The sequence below is a fragment of the Myzus persicae genome, unplaced genomic scaffold (assembly GCF_001856785.1).
Source record: "Myzus persicae strain clone G006 unplaced genomic scaffold, MPER_G0061.0, whole genome shotgun sequence".
NCBI classification, from domain to species: Eukaryota; Metazoa; Arthropoda; class Insecta; order Hemiptera; family Aphididae; genus Myzus; species Myzus persicae.
This window is the reverse complement of record NW_019102287.1, coordinates 94,172-119,926: the sequence shown is the minus strand read 5'-3', so window position 1 is coordinate 119,926 and position 25,755 is coordinate 94,172. Positions and strand designations below refer to the sequence as shown.

At 27.8% G+C, this 25,755-nt stretch overlaps 2 protein-coding genes across 8 annotated transcripts; one reads left to right on the top strand and one right to left on the bottom strand.

The window, feature by feature from the left end:
• Positions 1-7,020: 7,020 nt before the first annotated feature.
• On the bottom strand, positions 7,021-10,241 carry LOC111031752 (protein arginine N-methyltransferase 1). The gene is made up of 6 exons (XM_022311831.1): positions 10,206-10,241; positions 8,767-9,015; positions 8,513-8,683; positions 8,322-8,454; positions 7,890-8,059; positions 7,021-7,832 (listed from the first exon to the last, which is right to left on the bottom strand). Exons 1-6 carry the CDS (start codon positions 10,239-10,241, stop codon positions 7,449-7,451), a joined length of 1,143 nt encoding a protein of 380 aa, XP_022167523.1. The 3' UTR covers positions 7,021-7,448.
• Positions 10,242-10,811: 570 nt separating this feature from the next.
• On the top strand, positions 10,812-25,362 carry LOC111031751 (sodium/potassium-transporting ATPase subunit alpha). Of its 7 annotated transcripts, none has more exons than XM_022311825.1 (18): positions 10,815-11,102; positions 15,709-15,789; positions 15,865-16,008; positions 16,691-16,894; positions 17,051-17,164; positions 17,316-17,429; positions 19,269-19,521; positions 19,593-19,814; positions 19,887-20,244; positions 20,307-20,439; positions 20,518-21,107; positions 21,175-21,317; positions 21,403-21,659; positions 23,999-24,087; positions 24,233-24,407; positions 24,478-24,608; positions 24,671-24,772; positions 24,836-25,362. In XM_022311825.1, the coding sequence occupies exons 1-18, from the start codon at positions 11,070-11,072 to the stop codon at positions 24,954-24,956; spliced, it is 3,264 nt and encodes a 1,087-aa protein (XP_022167517.1). In that variant the 5' UTR covers positions 10,815-11,069; the 3' UTR covers positions 24,957-25,362. The 7 variants fall into 7 exon arrangements, with proteins under 7 accessions (XP_022167520.1, XP_022167522.1, XP_022167521.1 ...); XM_022311823.1 differs by lacking the exon at positions 23,999-24,087 and adding an exon at positions 23,657-23,751 and having other exon boundaries at positions 10,816-11,102; XM_022311827.1 differs by lacking the exons at positions 17,051-17,164; positions 23,999-24,087 and adding an exon at positions 23,657-23,751 and having other exon boundaries at positions 10,817-11,102.
• Positions 25,363-25,755: the final 393 nt, after the last annotated feature.

Genomic DNA, 25,755 nt, shown 5'->3' with positions numbered 1-25,755 from the left:
TCAACCTTTTTTAAATAAAAATTGAGTTTATTGTTTCCTTGTAATACATATATTAATATACTACGTCATAATATATTTTAAATTATTATAATATTATGTAACCTTTTGCCGGTTATTCGTATCACTTAATTCGAAATTGAAAATATTCTTGTATTTTCATAACATTTCTACAATAAGATTTAAAATTTAAAATCTAACCGTTTATATTCTTCGTTTGTGAGGCGTTTTATTAATAGAGAATTTATTATTATTATAGGTACTCGTAGAGTGTTGACCGTAGTTTTATTATAACTTTTAGATTTGTTTACGGAATCCCGCTGTAGTTATCTTTTAATTTTAATGACCAAATTTTAATACAAAAAGTACTTTTTCATTCCTCGAAAATCTTTATTTTTGTTGTTTAATTTTAACTCGTTACTAATTGTAGATTATATGGTGCATAATTTACTACTTTGTAGAAATAAACAGTTTGCATTCTTAACATTCTGCCGATTACTGAAAAAAATTCTGTATAGATACCTATTTATATATTAGATACCTCTGTATAGATAAATTGTAATTTGTAATTTATAAATATTAATTTACTACAATAATATTATATTATTACATACCAATATTATACATAGATTATACTATTATTAATAGATGTATCATGTATTCATGTATGCATGTTTCAATTGTCATATTCAATAATAAATATAATAGTATTAATTACAGAGATTATAATTATCAATAAAATTGTATAATGCTCATTTAAATTTAGTAGGTACTAAGATATATTATTATGGGCCGTATGCCATTTGTACATAGTCTGTTTACCTACACGGCTGCACCAAATTATCGTATAACGTACATCATATTATGTGCATTTACATACTGAACAATAGGAGGGTATAAAAAATAATATTTTGTTTAAATAATAGAATAATTACCATAATTCACAATTCAAGTATAATAAATAGATACAAAAAATTTAAAAATTTTGATTAATTCATTTGAATAATATTGTAGTCATTATTATATACATTTACATGCATATATTATTTAGATAATGAATAATTTGTGATTTTTCAGTTTAAAAATAGTAAAAATGTGCCTATAGGCACAAGTTTTTGTTAAATAGGTGCTTAAAGTTCAAATTTATCAACTGATGTTTTTGTAAAATAAAATATGTTTGACAAAATAATGAAAGTTTATTTACCGCTATACATAAAGACTACTGACTGTTATTTCGAAACCTCATGATAATCACGATTTATAATAATTAATATATACTTAGGTAGATATTCATTATTGTGAATCATGTAGACTGTAGAGCATAATAATATGTAGGCAATAGACCTAATAGTCAATAGTTTTATAGACATGTATCATACAGACAATTAATAGGTAGGTATACCATAATTATTAGTTACAACTTTCATATTAAAATAAAAACTCGAAAAGTCACTCTACTTTGCGCCTCTGCTGTTTATATAGTATAGGTGTGGAGTTTACTACCTCGACAAGTGATGGGTAGGCGGGTAGGTACTAGGTACCAGTGGCGTACTTAAGAATTTGTCCTGAAGCGATAGACATTTATTTACACACAAAATACTAAATTTTCAAGTATAGTGAGAAGTGATAGCCTTTTTTTATATATACTATAAAGGATCTAAGCCCTGAGGGGATCTATCCCGATCACCTCCCTTTAATTACGACCCTGGCAGGTATCATTCTGTTGTACAGTAGTTGTCAAATAGGTATGTCATTGCTCAATAGTTATTGGGTGTGTTATAGATTTGAATTCAATAATAAATCATAGTATTTGTATACAAAAAATGATTCTGAGCGGAGACGATGTGTCATTCTAGCGTACATACCTATACTTAAACATAAATAATCAAATTTAATAATTACAACAAAATAAATGAATACAAATATTGAAATATCTCATAGCTATAAATACCGTACCTAACTTACCTAGTAATAACTTTCTGATAATTTTTTTTTGTTAAAGATAGAAAAACTTGTGGGTAATCTTCTATTAACATTTCTCATTATAGCTATGAAAAGAAAAAAATGTATGGATTTCTGTGATTCTATCTATAAAATAATTTGCCAATTTTCGGGATTTTGATGAACTTTGTTAAAATTTAAACTTTAAAATGCATATAGAAATAATTCATTCCCCCCTCCCCCGATGCTTTGGAAAACTATTGGGAATTTTTTACTTTTGACCAGCCCAACAATTAGATTCACTTTCCTACTAAAAAAATGATGAAGTAGAAAATCGAATCATTTTAACTGCTCCAAAAGATGATGACAGACGCAAAAAAAAACATATCATTGTAAATCGTAAAATTACACGTGATAAGCCAAGGGTCCTCAGCATTTTGAGGTCCTTGTCCAATGCCCCCTTGGCTCTTTGACCCTTTCATATTATTAAAGAGGCATAATATATGGGGAGGTGTCCTACTACTCCTACTTCACCATTTTAAGAATTAAGATTGAAGTATTTTTAGTATAGGATATAAATAGACGTCATGAATCATGATGAAACATTTTTATAACTTCTCTGAAATTTTGAAACACCTTCCCCCAGGTTGAGAACCGTTGCTTAAGGTGGATTGTACATAAATATACTCCAGGACGAAGTTTTCATTTGCTTCTTCTCAAACCTCAAAGCTTACACTGTAGACCAGAGGTGTGCTCAGGAATTTTGAATGAGGATTAGGGCGGGGATGTTCAACTTTTTTAATAAAATATAATCTATATACATTATGAATTAAAATGTAAGTAGTAAAATAGTAAATACATATATATTTGTCTAGTGCCCCTGCAGTCTAGACACTAGCTGATATAATGTACCCTGTGAAATTCAATTATCAGAAATTAAAATGACGAGTACCATATTATAATCATTATCTGGTAATAATGATCGTGATCACCCTACAGGCTTATACTATATTGAGTATTCAGTAACAATCATATAATCATGGCTATAGAACAATCTATTAATATAGTAATTATCACTTAGCGTGTTTGCAAGTGGCTGCCAGACCTATTCTGGACTAAGCGTTGACTACCAAATACAAATTCTATAAAACTCGCAAATTATTGATAAATATTTTGAGTCGATACGACTAAGAGACAAGAGGGAGGCCAACTAAACGTAGGTAAGTCTATTTCCTTAATATATTTAAATACTTAATTTTCTAAAGAAATACACAAGATCATTAAGAGGACACCACATCCCGACACTCACATATATTGTCACATGTGTCCGTTTTATAAACGTAGTACACTAGTGCATAGAACAGGGATGGCAAATCCATGGCACGCGTGCCCGAGGTGGCACGCGAAAAGATTTTGTGGGCACGCGAAAATGTTTACTATTATATATTATATAATATTATAGGACCTTTTTTTTTTTCGGTTTTTCACAGACGACGCCGCGGGGACTGCTTTCGCCATGCTTCCGCGACAATATTATAGGACCTATAATAACCTAAACTAACCTTTTCATACTAATACATTAATTATACAATCAAATTATAGTATAACAAAATATAATATTTTTAATATTTTTTTCATGGCACGCTCTAAAAATAAATAAATGTTATTACTAATTTTGGGCACGCGGTGTTCAAAAGGTTTGCCATCTCTGGCATAGAACGTACTAGCCACTAGGTACATAACACATATTTTGTACTCAACAGTTCCGATTTAATAATGTGTAGTTGTAGTATATACCTAAGCTTTAATGATGAAATGAATTGACCTACTATAATAGTACTATCACACTAAACTATAATTTTATCATCATCCCTCTCCCGGAAAAAAAAGTCTTGTATAATACTACAAATGCCTTGTACACAAAACGGAAACCGTTTGGGTTTGATAACAAATACAATATAATATACAACGTAGTTACTAGTTATATAATAACGATAATATCGTCTGTAAATTATGTGATGCGAGTGAGGTATAGCAGTATATGTATAGCTACTGATATAAATAAAAATATTGCGTATAATGTATATGGTCGGAATATATTCGGAAATCAGATAATCCAGAGAAATCCAGGTGGAGCCTCAACAGCAACAGCAGCAGCGCGTCGTCGGAACAACGCGTGCGAGGCGACGTCCCTCTCTACGTTATACGATTCATAGGTACCTACAATAAAAAAACCATAAAAATATTATTCACCGGCAAAACTCGTTCCGTAACTTCTCATCTGCAGCAATACCATCAGTTACGTATTACACGTATATACATATAACGTGTCTGTGTATAATAGGGTATATGCCTATACATACTACATACATATATGTATATATATAACATGTTCTACGAGTTATCATTATAGCACAGTCGCAGCAAGTAACCGGCTGACTGGCCGCGACCCACGTACCATTCGTGTGACCCCACGCCTCGCCTGCCGCAGCCATTCACCGTTTGACGCCGGCGGTCATATAGTCAGCAGTCAGCACCACGCGCGGCGGACCATCGCTCGCGCGGACAACAGCGACGAAGTCATAGCAACGATTGTGGCCCGGGGGTACCGCGCAACTGTGCTATACCCTATACGTGACCATACGCTATATTATTATTATGATTTATAATACTCTGAACAGCGAAAACATTTAACCCGTTCGAGATGGATTACTCAGTAGTATGCAGTGCATGTGCGCAATTTTACGTCACGCTAAAGGTTTTCATGTAAATTCCCGCAGCTCAGAGACGTATATGGTATATTTAGAGTACTCAGCACCCTTTTAATGAACGCGTTTAAAATTAATCTTATACTATAAAATTATTAATATCATATAGGTAGGTATCTAATACAGTAATACCATTATTATATTAATTCTACATTATATGTATTATCATTAGAGCTTGTTTTAAAATCAATAGAAATAAATTTTTATCACTTATTGACAGGTGTGTTAAGCTTAAGTTTCCCCCTTCACCATTAGTTTTATAATCTTGCATGTCAAAGGAGCTTGTTTTCCACTATGCCTCTAACATCGAAAATATAATTATTTTTTGTCATCAAATATCCAACAGTCTATATGTGTGTCGGGCAGTACTGGTTACCACAAATTTTGAAACTTGGCATAACCTATTTAAAATTTGAAGTTTTTTTTTCTCACCGGCCATAATCCTCATTCCATATACAAAATTTAACAATTTTAATATAGGTAAATATGTCAATTAACAAGTAAGTTGTAGGTATAGTAAATAAATAAGTTAAAATAACTACTAATTAGTTTACAAATAATTCACTATCTGTGTAGTCTAAATTACAAAGGTGATACAACTTTCAAAAGCATCTCTTACTATCTTAGGGTTTGTTGAACATATCAGAAATATTAAAAGGTACACGATAGGTACACTAACGAAAAAGGTACTATCAATTAAATCTAGTACCATAGAAAAATATTGTTCTGTTAATATAATAATTATAAACTTTCTTGACGGCTAGTAGACATTGTATCACACTTATAGATTTTTTTTAAAAATGATCTGAAACTTATCCTACAATGCGGGATAATCGGACAGTTATTTATTGTACTTCAGGTAAATATTAATATTTATTATAGTAATTGAATCTTCATGTAAATGTATCGTGATAAAACTTTACATAACATTTGTATCATTGACAATAAAAATTAATGCTATGTGAGTAGGTAAGTCATTATTAGGATTAGAAGTTAAAATTTTAATAATTATACAAAAAATGTATGCCTTTATTTAGGTATATTTTTATTTATTTAACCCACTGAATTTTGAAAATATTTATATTAATTCCAAGGCATTTTTACACAAACCTAATCATTCTACAGAATTTATGTGTAAGTTGATAATAGCTGCAGTAATATTATTAGAAATATAAAGTATTATATAGGCAGTATATTGGTATACTATACTCATATTAATATTGTTTTTGGAAAAGTTAGATCAACCCAACATACATATTATCACCAAGTAATATACAATATTACACACTGCTTCTACTCAGAATTGTTTACCATGGTATACAATGATTTATCATATCCATTACCAGTGGCGTATATAGGGGGGAGGCCCCCTAGGCCAGAGCCCATAGTGAAATTGCAGGTTCAATTAAAGCATTGCATGTATATTTACACTGTTAACAGTTTTTCACCATGATTAAGTTAGCCGGTTGATTAAAATCATTTTTGAGTAATCTACAAGGAAATGTTAGATATATTGACGGGACTTGCTTTAATGACTTATTGACTTTGATGTTAAATTCATAGTAAGATAACATTAAAATATACAAACGACACTGTCAATATTTTTAAAAAAAGAAACAAAAAATTAATTTTACATAATAATTATAAAATTGAATTGCGCAATTTTTATTTGAACTGTATAATACGTCATAATTCTTAATTATATAACAGCTGCTCCCTTAAAAATGTATAATTATGGCTATGCTGCTTGACTAGTGATAATTGATAAATCGGCCCATAGTGAAAATAATTCGTATATACGCCACTGTCCATTACGTACTAAATGACAAGACACATTACACTTATTATACATAAAATGGTTTTCAAAAACAGCATTAAAATTATATTAGAATTTAGTTCAGATAATTTCCATGTTATAACTTATAACACTGTGCTTTTAAAAGGGTGAATAAAAATAATATCAGTAAATGGATTTTTAGGAAAACAAATTTTCAATTATAATGATCAAACATATAAAAAATACAAAATTTGTCTTTTAGAGAGAAGACTTAAGTGTTTTTGTATTGTATACCTCGTCAATTTAGCCTACACAGTATACACACCGATATATATTACCAATTCTGGTCATGCCCAGGCTAACCAGTAAAGTTATTATTAAGTCTAAAGTATGTTAAAACGATTAATTCGATTTCAGTAGTTATTTTGAAATCCAAAAAAAAATTTAGCTGTCTAACTTTGGTAATATTTAATTATATTTCTCAGTTAATTATAAAGAGGAAATGTAAATAATTATAGAAAAAAAAAATACATTAAGTTTATTACCAGATATTTTTTTTTATAAAAGCAAGACTAAAATTTTTTAATTAGGAACAACAAACATAGGTGAATCCAAATATAATCACTATTATTAAGTTCGTAAGTTACCTATATACATCGAGTATTAAATGTTTTTTTCTAAGTAAATATTTGAATAACATACAAATTATAAGATATCACTTAGTTACTGTAAGTGAGCATCTAATTAATATCAAATATAAACATAGTTGATTTTGGAAAATGGAGTTAGAATGAATAAAAAAATATATTAGAAAGAGAATATCATAATTAAAATTACGTCTCAATGAATGCTATTTTTGTTCTTCAATTAACCATAATCGGCATTGTAAATATTTTTATCTTAAAAGTTAAAAGTACTATGTATAAAAAAATTATTGTAATAAAAAATAAGATATCTTATTGCTATTAACGCATACGGTATTTATTAGATTCGACAACATCGTTAACATCATTTTTAAATTCGATGTCAATAACAAAGTCCATATCTCGAGTATTGCGTTCATTAGGAGACATTGAAAAAGTGCCAAACACCTCGTCATTTCTTTTCACAGTTAAATAGTTATCCAGGTAGAACACTGTTTGCTTCCAATGTGTATACGGTGATTCTGGAGCTGTCGAAAAGCCAATACGTTTATGACATTTGGTAAACTCTACAGTAAAATAAGTAACCAATGCATGCACATAATCTTGACGACGGACTTGAAGATTAAACGGAGCAGTAAACGTTAAGTCTTCTTTTTTTACTGTATACAAATCTACTTCTTTTAATAAACTTGAATTTGTAACAACCTAATGACATGAGATTTAATTAATACTCTACATTAATTGGTGATATATTAGTTTTACCTGCTTAGGTTCTACACAGTCTACTAATGGTTCACTTATAGCAACATTACGTATGGCACTCATATTAAATCCATATACATTTTCCCACCAGTTAATTTTGTCATCTTTGTATTGTCTATCTTCAATACCAGTTATGAATAAATTTGCACGATCAGGAAACAACATTCCATCTAAAATAGAACAAAATATTAGAATGGGAAACAAGAAACAATTTTTTTTTTAAAGTTAGGATTAATAAATAATATACATATATACTTATCTAAAAATAGATAATTTAAATTGTATAACTATTAACAATACATTAATTAATAAAATAAAAGTAGAAAAACTGTATAGTACGAATAATTAATTGAATATTTTTCATTATAAATTCCTCAATTAACATTTATTGGACTTAGTTTATATTTTTGAAGTATAATAAATTTATCTTACCATCTTTTAACCACTTGTCTCTTGCATAAAGTACTGTATCCAACATAGACTCGTAAAATAAACAATAGCCCATCCATTCTGATATAATAATATCTACCTTGGTAATACCATCAGGTAAATCTATTTCTTCAACCTGAACAAATATATTAATGTTAATACATATCTAAATAAATACTATTTATATTTCTCACTTTTCCTTTGATTATTGTTACAATATGGTCTAAATGATTATCTGCTACAATTTGTTTAGCATATTCTACTATGTTGGAACACTCTACACCTATTACTCTGGCTGCACCAGCTTTAGCAGCAAACATTGATAAAATTCCAGTACCGCAACCAATATCTAATACAATTTTACCCTGCAAATAATTAATTTTGATTTTTTTTGTTAAAGAATATAAATTATTTTAAAAAACAATACTTGATACAAAATAAGAATTACCTTAAGTAAATGTTTATTGTAATACATAGAATTTCTATATGTGAGAGTTCGTACTTCGTCCTTAAGCATCTCTTCATGTATGCCAAAATGAGCATATGAATCAAAATAATAGTCCATTGAAGTCATATCACTTACATTTACAGATCTATTTTTTAATCCATTTGGTACAGCTAACGCAGAAGAAGTTTCAGCAACATCATCAACAACATTATTATCCATTATTACTTCCATAGGATCGATTTTAGTATCCTATGAAAAAATTTGAAAAATAGGTTAAAAATTGGCAATAAATTAAATGAACAGGGACGTGAGGATGAGCAAATAATATTAATATAGAAAAAACACTCAATGTACTTATGTCATTAAAAATAGAACAGCTGCAACTGATCAAACCTTTACGTACTTGGAGATAGGCTAAGTAAAAGAACAAAAAACATTTAGGAATAAAATTATATAAAAAAATAAACATTGAGAATGTTTGCTACTACCAATCAGAGCAATCATGGTGTTGCGAGTAGGCCACATAAATAACTACTTGAATACAATTTTAGAAGTTTTAATAACCGAAAGTACCTAATTTTCCTTAAAATTTACTTAAATTAATGCATGATATTTAAATAAAAATTTAAGTTGCTAAAAAAATTATGACATAATATACTTCTAAATATAATTAAAATTTTAGGTACGTAACTATTAAATGCTATCAAAAATGTTTCATATTTTTTCAAGTCCCATTTTCATTATTTTTAGTGTTACCATAGCAAGTCACTAATCAATCACATATTTATAAATTGTGTAACTATAAATTTAAGGCATATTTTATCGACAACAAATTTACCAGTGACTTCTACTTACTAATTTAACCAATCTAACATAATTATGCATCTAATAAAAAGAAATTGAGGTAAATAAACGTAAAATAATATAAGTATATTTGGGGTATGTTCAACACAGTTCAAAAATAATTTAAGTATTTCTTTCCCCAAAAGTTGGACAGTAACCCTGTCTAAAGACATTATCATTTATAACATTAACATTAACATTAACATTAGGTAGGTGAAACATTAACATATAAACTCAGATATTTTTCTTAACAATCAGCATTTATTTCATAGATTACATTGAGAACATCAATTTTAAATTAAAATTGATGGTAATTATTATTGTATAAATAGCAGTTTAAAATTATGAGCTGTAACGCACATGTGATTTATTCGGGCATTTTTAATTGAACCATAATGAATATAATTGCATTTTACATTTACATTTAACATAATTTGTTTTACTTCAACATTTCTGAAGGTGTAAAAACTGTAGATGATGATAACATTAAAACGATTTATTTATTTTAATTATAATGAATACCTAGTGTTGGAGTTTATACATAAACAAAATTTAAAATTATTTGATTTAAAATTATGAATGTGTGAAGAACTTACGGCATTACCCTCGGCAGACGTTTCAATTTGAGACATTATTTCTACGTTAAAAATAAGTGACTAGCTACAAAACAAATCAAATCCAAAATACAGAGAGAACAAAATAAAATTTAATAAAAATTAATTATTTTGTATTAGGTAAATGTTAAAACAAAAAAAACCGCATTCGGTTGGATTACAAACATTACAAAATAATGAGGGTTGTGGATAGAAGAATAGTGGAAATGGAAAACATAAAACAAAATTGAAGTTAGTAACGTTTACACAACGTTTACACAACCGCATTATTCTTATGGGTAATTTTTAACCTCAAATACTGTGCATGTTTATTGTTTTGCCAATTACCGCCGGTTACTGTAATACTGTAATTCCTTAATTAACTTCTGTATTAAAAATGTATTCGAATTTAAAATCCAAACAATTTTTATTATTTTTTTATTAAAACTCAAAATATCAAAATATAGGTAATTCGAAGGCAAGACGTTACGACCGTCATCACGTAAATATTGATTTTTTTCTCCTTGCACACTGCTATCTATCCATCAACATAATAATATTATCAGCTTAAAATCCGCCAGTGGCAGTAGTGGTTATAAAAAAGGGTGTAATTCAGAGTTGTTTACATTGTTTCGTTTTAAAGTTATTACTTATTAGTTAATAGTAATGGTAAATACTTAATAGGTATTGGTTGGTATTATACTGTTATCCGCGATTTGTGCTTAGGAATTTCGTTTTGGATTTTCTTACGTTTATTGATATTACGATTGTTTTGAATTTTTACGTCTGGCAATGAATAACTGTTTCCTTAAACATTTGTGATAGAAAAGTTATGAATGAGTTTTTGTAGTTAATATTTTTTTTGAAATGGCTTCATTAGCATCAAAGGATTATGATCTGGTGAGTAGTCATAATACTCTTACATTAATGTAAATCGACGCATAAAGGAATTTTTGGGTGGGACAGGTGGGTAGGTTGATCGGCATTATCAAAATTACCAATATATTTATTTTCTTAAACTCAAATTATGTATCACCTACATTTTGAATTTATTTATAAATTATTGTTCTCAATTGGGCAAAGCATAGCCATTTTATATTATTGATTATTTGTAAAATTATGTGGCTTCAAATTATTTAAGCCAATCCTTCAATGGTTTCATTTTATGAACACTTAATTTATATATTTTCAATAGAAAGAATATTAAATTGGTCTGGTCATTTATATGGATAAAACACCTTTAATTATAGGTTCATCAAATTAGTATATTAATATAGGTAGGTAACTATATTTTTAACTATTTTTGTTTCTAATAATTACACACAGTGAGTTCTTTTGTCAGATTTTATTTTTGGTAAAACAGAAAGAAAAAAAAATTATACCTACTAGCAATATTTAACACATAAAGGTGTACCCATTTATTTTTTGATACACTGGTTTTATTTATATTGTTTTTGTTTGAAAAAAAGGGGCCGTTATAAAAATATTATGTTAGACAATTTTAAATTAAGTACCTAATAAATTAAAATAAAATGTATATTGATGTGTAGGTAATGTACCAATAGAAATTTTGTGTTGTTAAGGTAATTTTTTAAATAAAAATACAGTATAACTTCCATTTAACAATAATTTTCTGCTTAACAACAATTTTTTAGGAACTAACCAAATTAGAATTGTATTTATTTAGGTAATTATATTTAACAAAGTTCTCAGTGGGTAATACAAATTTGTTTTGTTGTTCATGAGACTTCATAATATGGAAGTTTCACTTTATTTACTTTCTTGTTATTAGGGAAGGGATTTAGGTACTGACATATTCTATTCAATTTATGAAATGTATTAACTAGTTATTTACAATAGTAGCTAATCATTATAGTCCACAGTCAAAACTAAAATAATTGGTATACTCATTCTGAAAAAGTAAAAGCTAGTATTACTTAGGTATAGGTAGTTAATTATTTTGTTTTTGTAGTTGCTTATTTAGTTTAGGTATCGTGTTATAGAGTGATATACTGTGAAGTTTCATCTTAATAAATTGTAGCATGAATAAGATATGAGTATAGTCATATATATTCAAGAATTAGTTTCAATTGAATAAATGATGTTCAATTGATGATAAATCAGTTACTACATTTAATAGTTGTTATTGCATTTGATTAACTTTGTTAATAATATAGGTCTTCGTTGTTATTAGTTACTATAGTGTTTTTGATATAAAGGTAAAAATATGTAATGGTATACCCGGGTTAATTATGTTTAATTGATGGGGACACGGGTGATTGTCCTCGCGACTTTAAAATAAATTGCAAACATTTTCAAAGTTTTATATAAAGAGTAGTCTTTCTTTATTAAACACTTCATGTCTACATTAACTCGTAACATATCCAATTATTAAATAACTAATGCTCAAATATAAACCTAGTTTTTATAAATATTTCAATTTATGTAACTTGATTTATGTAAAATGTTTTTGTTGAAAACATTTTATTTATGCTAGATTATTTGTCCTTATATTGTGTTCTCAATCAAGCCGATTAATAATAATGATCTCTTGGCTATGATCCATAACAATTTGGCATTATGGTTTGAGTATACTAAAAACTAATTATATATTATGTTTAATAAATATCATATTATTATACATGCATGTGTGCTACGAGGGCTGCTGCCCTTCCAGAAATTTCAGGAAAATTTCAAAATGCTTTCAGTGTTCTGTGTATATATTATGTACTGTGCAAGACGTAACCTCGGACCCTCGTTACCTAGACGCGTCATATGGTTGATTGGCTGGTTTCTACCATTGTTGGTACTATGCATAGAACAATAAAGGGAACCCATAAGGGATCCTAGTTAAGCCTCCCTTATCCAACAAATCTGTGGTCAAGACTCATAATATTTAACTGCCTAGTCTTATTTGGTATACCACCCTATCAACATCTTAACTCGCATATTTCAGCTCAGATTTCCAAATCTAGAATGAGACTTTAAAATTTTTTTCATAGATTTTCTTAAATTAATAAGATTTGTAGTTTGCTGTTGTCAGCAGATAATATAGTATGAAAAATATTTCAAAATTTACATGATACCAAAATGCATAATTATAATTTAATTTATAATTACTTTACTTATATAAAATATAGTGTGTGCTGATAAATATTATAAATTTATATATTACTGAAATCTGTAGTGAATCTAGACAATCATATCAAAATGATAAAAAGACCAAGGAAAAAATAACTTAAATATCACATTTTTAAGAAATTACTTATACAATTATTGAAATATGCAATACTATTTCATTTACACTATTTGTAATTATTTTATTTTGTTTCAATAAATAATAACATATAACATTTAAGTATAATGTATGTAGACTAAAGTAAGTTTTATGACAGGTAATCCCACCTATGCAGACCATAAACAATAATCCTATAATCAATATGATCTAGACCAGCTGTTAAACTTTTTTTTTAGCATATCACTCATGTGTATTATTAGTCGCGTACCACTTATGTCTATTTCCATGTTCAAACCCAATTAAAAATATTCATTTATTTACTCACCGTTCTATCGCTTAGTGGCCTTTTGAGTACCGTCTTGTAGTCTTCCGCGTACCACTAGTGGCACGCACACCATAGTTTAAGAACCTCTGATTTAGACCTTTTAGATAGTTTTTTTTTAGTGATTTTAACAACCAAGAGATTTTGATAATCAAGAGGTTATAGGATAGAAAAAAAACCTCTCCATCAATTTAATTAAAATGAATAATTTTTGTATAGTTCACATTATTCAGTATGTGGTAGATATTTAGCTTATAAATGGATTAGTATTAATAAACATTTTTAAAAGTAATATAACATACTTACAACAACTGGTTTTAAAATAATGAAAAAATAGTATAATATTGGTATTTAGTTTACTTTTTTAATATGTTTAGTAGTTACCAACCTATTTTTCACTCGATTATTTCAATTAATTTTGTTATCCAGAGGATCACTTAATAATTTTTTAAATAATCGAAACAATCAAGTATTTTATACCAATCATTCCCTCATTTCTTTTATTCTTATTGTTATTGAACAAAATGTAGCTTGTGGACAATTGCCAATGTGTTTATGTAGCTCAATTTGTTTTTCTAAGGATACACAGAAAACAAGGGTAAAATTATTTTACTAGGAAATGTATATTACTTGAAGCATATTTTAATATTACTTTTTTCTGGTTTCCTTTAATTATTGTTTTTTGTCTTGTGTATGAAATTATTATAACACTATAACGTCTATAACAGTGATTAAATAAAATATTATATTGTATATTTGAATACTTTTTTAGTATCGTTTTACTTAATAAACACAATTTTGATAAATTATTTACTAGTTATAAATTTAATTTATGTGTTGAATTATTTTAATTGCAGTTTGTTTTCTTTTTATAGCTGTATATATGTTTTAACGTTTGGAACACCACCCATTTAACTTAATGGATAAATGTATATACAGTACACAATGTTATTTGTGTCACCTACGTATTCAAAATAGATACTTAACTGACTATTAAATGTTATTTGGCAACTTTTCAAATAAAAATATATTCCTTGTTCGCACTTAATTCACATTTAAAAGTAAACATAGAATAAATTAATATATTGTTTGAGAGTATTTATGAACATGATACTTATACTTAGATGCAGTGGCGTAGCCAGGATTTTTTTTCGGGGGGGAGGGGGAGCTGATCAATTTTTTACACAGCGGTGGTTTAGTTTTTGATCGAATACCATAGACCATTCAAATAATTTTTAAATTTAACATTTCGGGGGGGGGGGCTGCAGCCCCTCAGCCTCTCCCCTGGCTACGCCACTGCTTAGATGTTATATATCATAAAATGTTCTTTAAATACAATCCTTATTCTGTAGTATTTTAAGTGTGTGCTGGCGTAGATATTATTGACAATGTAATCATAGAGTAAATAATATAAGTATTTGCGATTAAACTAGTCATGTTTAAACTTCCATTGCAACAACAGAACAAGAAGGAATCAAAAAGATACAATTTTTAACTGTTACCAATAATTCTATCAAATACACATTTTAACCACATCAGATAATCACATGATCATTGCAATGTATCAAATAGACTCAGAGACCTGTCATAGGGATAAGAAATGGGTGTTTGTTGCTACATAACTAAAAATGGTTGCGGCCATGGTCGTTTCTTATGTCTAATAGATAATAGATACATATGAAATACAATTATAGTATAATGTTTTAGGTTAATATTTATATTTTTATATATGCTAAAATCGATGCTGATAAGTCGTATTTTAAAAAATTGTCCAAGGTTTCTAGAGCTTAGATATTTTTGTCAATTTATATTAATTTGAAAAATACTCAAGTATTTGATGTACTTTTATAATTTAAATTACATATCTGCTATACATTTGCTTTTGAAATTCATTTATAACAAGATAAATTTCAATTTTTATTAAAATTAAAATTTTTTTACTTTAGCATGGAAGAACAGACTCATATCGTGTTGCTACAGTTCCATCTCAGTTTGATGATAATAAAACAGTAGATGGAAAACCAAAAGTATAAAAGACATTTATCTTTTAAATTTTTATTTAAATTCAGTTATATTTTTAAAAAATTGTATTTTTATTTTAGACAAGAAGAAAAGCGCCATCGTCGATTAGTACCAAGTATAGTCATGCTGAAAACTTAGATGAATTGAAACAAGATCCATTTTTGGATTATCATAAAGTACCATTAGATGAATTGTACCAACGATTTGGAACACATCCTGGAACTGTAAATATACATTAATTAATTTTGTATACAATCAAACTCGTTAAAAGGATATCAGCACAGTATTTGTTTTCTATCTCTGACCCATGCACAACATAGATAAAAACACATACAAGTAAAACCATTTTTTATGATTTATTGGTACTCCTGAGGTAAAATTATTTATTAGGTTCAAAAACTGTAGAAGATAATATTTTTGAGGAGTTTAACTTATTGATTTCATACATTTTGTTAATTTTTAAAGAATATTACATTTTTCGACCACATTTAAAAAAATCTTATTTGTCATACCCTCAACTACATTATTTTCTATACATTTTTTGATTGATGATTTTACTTCAAGATTACTTAAGAACATAAAAAAACTAATTAAGTATGAATCTGTTTTGTCTATAATGAGTGGGCTAAAGAGAAAATAACTGGTGTGCTCACACGTATATAATGTGCCCGCTTGCCAAGGTTTGGTAGATGGGATGGTAGATTTCGCCCACTTAGATCGGCGTATTGCGCATGCGCAGTATTTACTCTATTTCACTATTACGTGTTCGCACGTTTGTGCATAGGCGCATCTGGTATAGAATACCTCAGATTAACATACAATTTTAAATTACAATACTTGTATATGATAACGAAGCTCTAAAATAATCAGCTTGTATTTATATTTTAAATTCAATTTTTATTTTAGGGTTTAACTCATGCAAAAGCTCGAGAAAATTTAGAAAGAGATGGACCTAATACTCTGACACCACCAATTACAACACCTGAATGGATAAAATTTGCAAAACAGATTTTTGGTGGGTTTTCAGTATTATTATGGTGTGGAGCACTTCTGTGTTTCCTAGCTCATACTGCCGAAACTAGTACTACAGAAGACCCAAATGATGATTATGTAAGTTTTGTATTTTTTTCAATTGAGATTTTACTTTTTACAAACCTGTTTATAAATACCTGCAACCATGAAAATTCCTAAAATAATTAATGTTGGTTTTAAATATTTATTCAATGTTATTTAACTAATATGTTAACCCTATATTCTACAATCCAGTTTTACTTGGGAGTAGTATTAGTTGCTGTTGTCATCATCACAGGAATCTTCTCCTATTATCAACAAGCTAAATCTTCTGCAATTGTGGATTCATTCAGGAATTTAGTTCCTCAGGTAAGGCAGAGATTTAGCTGAAATTATTGTATTGGTGTGGTTCAGCTTTTTTTTATTATGATTTACTGTTTTTGTAGCAGCATGATTGTGGGTTTGTGTTCAGGTGAGAGGTAGTTACTTATGCTTGCTTATAACTTTTATTTTATCGCAGATTTACTTAGGTTCAAGTTTAATAGCTGTTATTGTAGTCACTGGCTTTTTGTCTTACTGTCGGCAGTATAATCAAGGTGAAATCATCCGATCATTCTATGAAACAAATCCACAGGTCTGTCATCTTTTGTTTAAGTTGCTTTATTAAGGATACCAAACTTAATACCAAGATTTGTTGTCAGTCTTATACACACGCAAAACGTTATGAACATACATTTTTTGTTGCTATTTTTAATATTTTTACGTGAGATATATCTTGAATTATAATGTTTATACATTTAAAAATGTAACTTTATTATGATGTTAATTTATTCCAATTCTAAAAATAAAAATTAAATTGTGTAGACTAAATTATATCTGTGTGAACTTTACCCCCTCCCCTCCAACTTTGTCATCAATTCAGAAAATTTGACTATATTTTGAAAATTAATTGCAAACAATTGAATGTTGGTTGTTATTAATATCATAATAGGCATTGATTTAAGTCTAGGTTGAATATATGATTAAAAACTTAAGACTATGTAGAATATGCTAGAAATTGAAAATTAAAACTAAACAGTAATAACAAATATAATAAAGTGATGAAAATTATGGTTAGGGTATGATGGTATGCCCCAATATTGTCCAGAAATAGAAAATTATTTCTAGTGTTATCATTTTTAAAAATGTATTATACTGATTTGCTATTACTTGCTATTCATTTTTAAAATACTACCATATTTTTTTTAATCAATAAGACAGAGTAGGGCTAAGTGAAGTTGTCCCCACATAATGGTTTTAGCTTATAATATTTTAATGACTAATTTGCAAAATATATTGGCATATTTTTTCAAATTGATCCTCACGTACGAATAGATTATAAACAATTAACTTAATATTTTGCATATGAGTATGGAAGTCGAATCATACATAATTATGTATCATAAAATTATAAGGATACAGTTTAAAAATGTTCATAATTCTTTTTCAAATTTTTTAATAGATAAATTAATATAATTTCTAATATTAAACTAACTAATTGAGTTATGTTATACTCTGTTATACTTTATTTTCAATTTTATGCTTTTGTAGATGGAAGCAACAAATTTTGGTATAGAGTCGTCTATACATAATAATTGACAACATATATTTAGTTATAAATATATATTATGTAAAAAGTACTACACATACATATTGTATGATAGTTTTAATAATTAATGGTTTTTATGAATTTTTTCTTCTAACTATGGTAAATATATTTACTATAAATACAATTTTATAGTATAAAAAACTTATAAAATAATATTTTGAAAAACAATCTATTTAAACTTTTTCGTTGTAGTTAAAACTTATAATTAGTCATGTATTAAAACACGTTTTCCAATGGTAAATCATAATACATTATGTATATCTAATTAACTCAACTTTAAATTAATATTTATCAAAGTGCTATTTAGTTAGCTAATTTTATTATTGCAATTTTGCTTATATAGTTGTGTATTTAAATTTTTAAAACTATTCTTTTAGTTTGTTCCATACACAATAGCTTATTTTAATTGTTTCATATAGTTGTGGTGTTTTTAAAATATAATCTTCTTCTTTTGGAATATTATTACACTTGGTTGTTGATTCTTGTTGCTGCTTTACTACTTATAATATTAAAAAGGGGTTCTCAAAATATTTTGCTTTTGAAAAAAACTTGTAGGTATTAGATTTTAAAATATTATAATTAATATTCTGAATAATTTGAAAAAATAAATCAGCATTCACTTTAAATATATTTTAACTTGTAATTTTTTTTTTTATTAATATATATATTCATTAAAACATTTAATTTATTTACTGATTACTACAAATCAATATATTTTGAGTTATATCCTATGTAATATATTCTAATAAAATATTATCTTTAAGGTGTTGGATCATTAATTTTATTGTTAAGTTATTATATTTTTAAACTAATTTATTTAAATAGTTTGCCGTAGTTATACGCCAAGGTGAATCTTTGACATTACGAGCTGAAGATCTTACTCTTGGTGACATTGTTGAGCTTAAGTTTGGAGACCGTATTCCAGCTGATTTGAGAATAATTGAAAGTCATTCATTCAAAGTAGATAATTCATCATTGACTGGTGAATCTGAACCACAGAGTCGCACTCCAGAATTTACTCATGATGATCCTTTGGAAACTAAAAATTTTGCATTTTCTTCCACTCATGCTGTTGAAGGTTCAATTAAATATTTTAATGACATAAATAATTATTATATCTTAACTGAAATATAAATTATTTTAATTTAGGAACTGCTAAGGGTGTAGTTATTGCTTGTGGAGATAATACTGTTATGGGAAGAATTGCTGGATTAGCTTCAAGTTTAGATAGTCGACCAACACCAATTGCAAGGGAAATAATTCGTTTTGTGAATTTTGTTAATATTACTGCTATTATTATTGGGATATTACTATTCATTATTGCATTGATGATGGGTTGTTATTGGTTGGATGCCATTATTTTCATGATAGGTTAGTCATTCTTTAATGTTATTATATTTTTATAATTATTAAATTATAAGCTAATAATATTTTGTGTCTTAGGTTTTTTGGTTGCAGCTGTTCCAGAAGGTTTGTTAGCCACTGTAACTGTTTGTTTAACTTTAACTGCCAAGCGAATGGCATCTAAAAACTGTCTCGTAAAGAATTTGGAAGCCGTAGAAACACTAGGCTCGACTTCAACAATTTGTTCTGATAAGACTGGAACTTTAACTCAAAATCGTATGACTGTTGCTCACATGTGGTTTGATAATCAAATTATTGAAGCAGACACTACTGAAGATCAGTCTGGGGTGCAATATGATAGATCCAGTCCTGGATTTAGAGCTTTGGCTAGAATTGCAACACTTTGTAATCGAGCTGAATTTAAAGCGGGTCAAGATGGCGTACCTACTCTAAAAAAGTTTGTTGATTCAACATTAAATGATTAAATTTAAAAAAGAACTTATGCAAATGTTTTTTTAGGGAAGTAAATGGAGATGCTTCAGAATCAGCTTTATTAAAGTGTATGACACTTGCTCTTGGTGATGTTATGTCTATCAGAAGGCGTAACCGTAAAGTTTGCGAGATACCTTTTAATTCAACAAATAAATATCAGGTAATTGATAATCATCATTCATTTTAAACTACACTTTAAATTTATAAAAAATTACTTAAGATAATTTTGTATCATTAGGTTTCAATTCATGAAACTGAAGATCCTTCAGATTCTCGATATTCTCGATATTTATTAGTTATGAAAGGAGCTCCTGAACGTGTCCTTGATCGTTGTTCTACCATATTTATTGGAGGAAAAGAAAAAGTTCTTGATGAAGAAATGCGTGAAGCATTCAATAATGCATACTTAGAATTAGGTGGTCTCGGCGAGCGCGTCCTAGGTTTTTGTGATATGTTATTACCGCCAGACCGTTTCCCTAAAAATTTCCAGTTTGATGTCGATGAACCTAATTTCCCATTAAGCGGTATGCGATTTGTTGGTTTGATGTCTATGATAGATCCACCAAGAGCAGCGGTTCCAGATGCTGTGGCTAAATGCCGTTCAGCTGGCATTAAAGTTATTATGGTTACTGGAGATCATCCTATTACTGCTAAGGCAATCGCAAAATCTGTTGGAATTATATCTGAAGGAAATGAAACAGTTGAAGACATCTCTCAGAGATTAAATATTCCTATATCTGAAGTAAATCCAAGAGATGCTAATGCAGCTGTAGTACATGGTTCTGAATTATTGGATTTGCCTCCAGAGGTGTTAGATGAAATACTAAGGTAAACAACAGTTATAATATTATTAGAATAATGGCAATGTATTTAATAATACTATGTAATATTTCAGATACCATAAAGAAATAGTATTTGCAAGAACTTCGCCTCAACAAAAATTAATTATTGTTGAAGGTTGTCAAAGAATTGGAGGAGTAGTTGCTGTAACTGGAGATGGTGTTAATGATTCACCTGCACTCAAAAAAGCAGATATTGGTTATTATACAGATTTTAAAATAATAAGATACCTATTATTATTATCAAAACATTTTAGATTGATTATGTTGTATATATTAATCAGGTGTTGCAATGGGAATTTCCGGATCAGATGTTTCAAAAGAAGCAGCTGACATGATTCTTTTAGATGATAATTTTGCTAGTATTGTTACCGGCATAGAAGAAGGACGTTTAGTATTTGATAATTTAAAGAAGTCTATTACTTATACTCTTTCATCTAATGTTCCTCAATTACTGCCGTTCATTGCTTTTATCATGCTGAGCATACCATTGCCTATTGGTGCAATTGCTATATTATGCATTGATCTTGGTACAGATATGGTAAGCATAAATAAATATTGTTTTTAATATTGTTACGTTGACAGATATTTTCTTTGGCAGAATGTTGTTAATTATTTGGTTTGATGTTTGTTCACTACAGTTTTGTTTATAATTAGGCTAAACATATGAGGTAAACCATTGACTTTTTTTTATTATTCTAGAAACTGACATAATTTATATCTAATCAGTTTTATAATTTCCTTTTTAATCTACTATCCCCATTAGGTTAACAAATAAATATGATATTTTCACTAAAGAAATATTCAATAATTATTAGCTAAAAATATTAATAAATTTAACTTAGATTTGTTAACTTTGATTTTTTAATATGACATTAATTGTCTTATAATTATTAGTTGTAAATGTAATTTTTGATGTGATATATGAGTATGTGTTCATGGTAGTGTGCAATTATAGAAAATTCAACATTTTGAACAGTATTAATCAGTGGTGGATCTAAGATTCTAAAAAAAAAATGCTAGGTTGTAATTAAATCTGGATCATGTGTTTGAAAGTTGGGTACCATCAAATTAAGTCTTATTAAAATTATTTCTTTTAAAATCATGTAGGTATTATAAATGTTATTCAAAATGTGGTATTATCATGGGTTAACTTCATACGTATAGACGGATCAACTACTATCGACATTGAGTATAATGATAATATGATCATTTTTTTACCTATATTGAGTATAGGTAATACTATTATATGGAACGATATAGGTAATATTTAGAGACCGATGAAGATGTATTATGTAAGTCTAAAACTGCATTTCAAATTTTTAAATTCTCTATATTTTTTTATTTTAGTAATTAATATGACTATAATGTTGACTATCTCTTCATCCATACATGAAAAACATTATAAAATAGATTAAATGAATATTTACATTTGAAATCAACATTAATCTTGTTTTTTAATACATTATTAAATTCCTAATTTAGATTCAAACAATTATTACAAATAATAAAAATAAAATTAGCTAATGACGCCACATCAATAATTGATCAAAATAATGTTTGGGTCTTTAGTTATTTCGAGACTTTCCATAAACACAATACCTATATCTTATTTAATACAATTACAAAAAAAATAGGCATGATATGTAAAGAAGCAAATTTCTGAAATTCGAGGAGATAAATTATTTTTCACTAAATAATTTAATTGATAACTATGTCATTAACCATACTATTGACTACCACAGACAGTTTTTAAAAATATGTTTAGTTTTTGATAATGATCTATGACAATGAGACTCTACTTTTAAATATTTGACATGGTACCAGTTAAATTTAGTAGCTTTGTTAGATGTGCTTTATTTAAAAAAAAAAGAATACCATTTCAAAGAATTATTTTGGAGACTCGTATATTCTCAATTAAAAATATTAATAATGTATCTAATTATTTGAAATTACTATAAAAAAAATAAACAGGTTTTGACTGTTAGCCTTTTCTGAGTGGCTTATATCTGCCACTAATATTAATTAGGGATAGGCCGATACCACTTTTTATCGATGAGTGCTACTGATAACCAATATATTTTAAAAACAACATTTTTAAATGGATATTAAAAGATAACCTCCTGTTAGATGCTATCTGTTTATCGTGGTTGCCATTAAATAGTACTGCCTCATCAATAAATCTGAATTTGTGATGTCTATATACTATGCTGATTGATTTATTTTTTGGTATTAACTCAAATACCAGTTTAAAAAAAATCCAATACGACTGATATCGAGTTTCATTTCTAGTATCGGCCTGCCCCATAATATTAATTGATGTACTAATCACTAATGTATTATATTGTTAGAAACTAGATTTCAGTAGTTGGTGAATTACTAAATAATCGTATTTTTTTAATTTGGCTAAAATGCTTGATACACTATTAGCTAAAGCTTAAAATAAATATTTGTCAGTGTATTTAGTGAATATCTATAGAAAATATAGAAATTAGAAGTAGTTTTTGTACTCCATTAGAATGGGCTTATTGTATTTAGGTTCCAGCCATTTCATTGGGTTATGAGCATCCAGAATCAGATATAATGAAGCGCCCTCCTAGAAATCTAATTAGAGATAAACTTGTGAATAACAGGTGACTATATTATTATGCAGTATTTATTGTTTTATTGCTTTTGCTTTTTGTCTTAGTTACATGCTTTGATAATCTGATTAATAATTAACACATGTATTTCGGCATACATTTTTTTTGAAAAATCTTGACCATGCTAATCTGTATTCTTGACTTATCTATTTAATTTTTAAGTTTTCCATTTAACACAATAACAAAAAAAAAAAAAAATTGTTTGTGGATGATTTGTTTGTTATTTTGGGACTGCTAGATGCCCGGCATATCACTGGCATTTGAACCGGGCGAATCAAACCTGATGAAAAAGAAACCATCCATTAAAAACCCTCTATTTAATGTCAGGTAAACTCTATATACTATTTGTTTCCTTTGAATCTCTTCATTAGTGAATTGCTTGGCAAGTAGTTTTTAGCATATAGTAATAAAAGCAAAATAATTTGAAACCTAGTGTAAATAATAACTATGTTTTTTTCTTATTTTTTTTAAGATTAATATCTTTGGCATTTGGTCAATTGGGTGTTATCGAGGCATTTGCTGGTTTTTTTACTTATTTTGTAATCATGGCTGAAAATGGATTTATGCCATACAAATTAATTGGAATACGCCGTGAATGGGATTCTAGAGCAGTTAATGATCTGCCAGATTCTTATAATCAAGAATGGGTAAATTAAACTTAAATGTATGAGTCGACACTCAACATGTTAAAAATCATTAAATAAATTTCATTTATAGACATATCAAGACCGCAAATCCTTAGAGTATACATGTCATACAGGCTTTTTCATAGCTATTGTAGTAGTACAATGGGCAAATCTTATTATATGTAAGACAAGGAGAAACTCAATCGCTCATCAAGGAATGAGGTTAGGAAATAGATAATGCAAATTAAGTTTCAAAATTTAACTAATACATTTTTTATTTTTAGAAATATGGCTCTGAACTTCAGTTTAATTTTTGAGACTGTCTTAGCATTGTTCTTGTGTTATTTACCTGGAATGGATGAAGCTTTACGCATGTATCCATTGAAGTAAGATATTTACAATTTTTCTTAAATATTTAAAATTATAAATGTATACTAATACTATTTTAGATGGACTTGGTGGATTCCTCCAATACCGTTCATGCTAGCTTTATTTATTTATGACGAAGTAAGAAAATTTTACATAAGACGAAATCCAGGTGGATGGTTGGAGAAGGAAACATATTACTAAGTTAATCGCGATAATTGAAGTTAATTAATATTAAAAGGTAGTTAATTTCATTTCATGATAATTTATTAGAAGTACGTTTTTTTAAATGTAAACATTGTCTTGAACTTATACATTTATTGATCTTATTTAAATTTCAATTCTTAAGTATAGCATGCACTGTAACTATAGTAATATTCTTTCAAGCTAATAATACCAATAAGTTAATATTTTGAAACCAAAACATAAGGCTTTAATCTCAAATCTTTTCTTTTATAAATATATACTGGGTTATTGAAATTTTTATGACAAAATTTGAATGACATTGGCTTACCCTTTTCTTATTGTTTCTATTATACATGGTGGGCCATGATGTAAGTACTCAATATTATACTATAATATAGCTAACTTAGTCGGGGAAACATCACTGTACACTGTACATAATATTTACCGATCACATAAATACAACTATTTATTTAGAGTAACTATTAGTAACGAAAGTATTATATTTAATTAAAGATCAAAATATAATAAAAGTTATTTATTATTTTTTTTTATTGAACTCATCATTCATTGTTCTTAAATTATGGAACAGTTAAAATTTAAAGCTTTTAAAAAGTATAATATCAGTTTTATTAATGGACTATCTTTCTTATGTTTGTATTACACTTTAATATACTTATATATAAATTGATTACCTTTGATTGTAAGGAAAACAATATTATAATGCATTATACATTTATTACGCTTTGAAAATCTCATAAAATTGAATCTCAAATACTAAAAGTATTTTTCTAATGTATTATTAATTATTCATCTATCT

Bases quoted from the DNA above. Each gene is read 5' to 3' on its own strand.
- LOC111031751 (XM_022311823.1), top strand. From the start codon at position 11,070: ATGGCTTCATTAGCATCAAAGGATTATGATCTG. The intron at 15,790-15,864 runs GTATAAAAGACA...TTTTTATTTTAG, and splicing joins CAGTAGATGGAAAACCAAAA to ACAAGAAGAAAAGCGCCATC. The intron at 17,165-17,315 runs GTAAGGCAGAGA...ATTTTATCGCAG, and splicing joins TCAGGAATTTAGTTCCTCAG to ATTTACTTAGGTTCAAGTTT.
- LOC111031752 (XM_022311831.1), bottom strand. From the start codon at position 10,241: ATGTCTCAAATTGAAACGTCTGCCGAGGGTAATGCC. The intron at 9,016-10,205 runs GTAAGTTCTTCA...ATTTTTTCATAG, and splicing joins CGTCTGCCGAGGGTAATGCC to GATACTAAAATCGATCCTAT. The intron at 8,684-8,766 runs GTAATTCTTATT...AATTATTTGCAG, and splicing joins ACAATAAACATTTACTTAAG to GGTAAAATTGTATTAGATAT.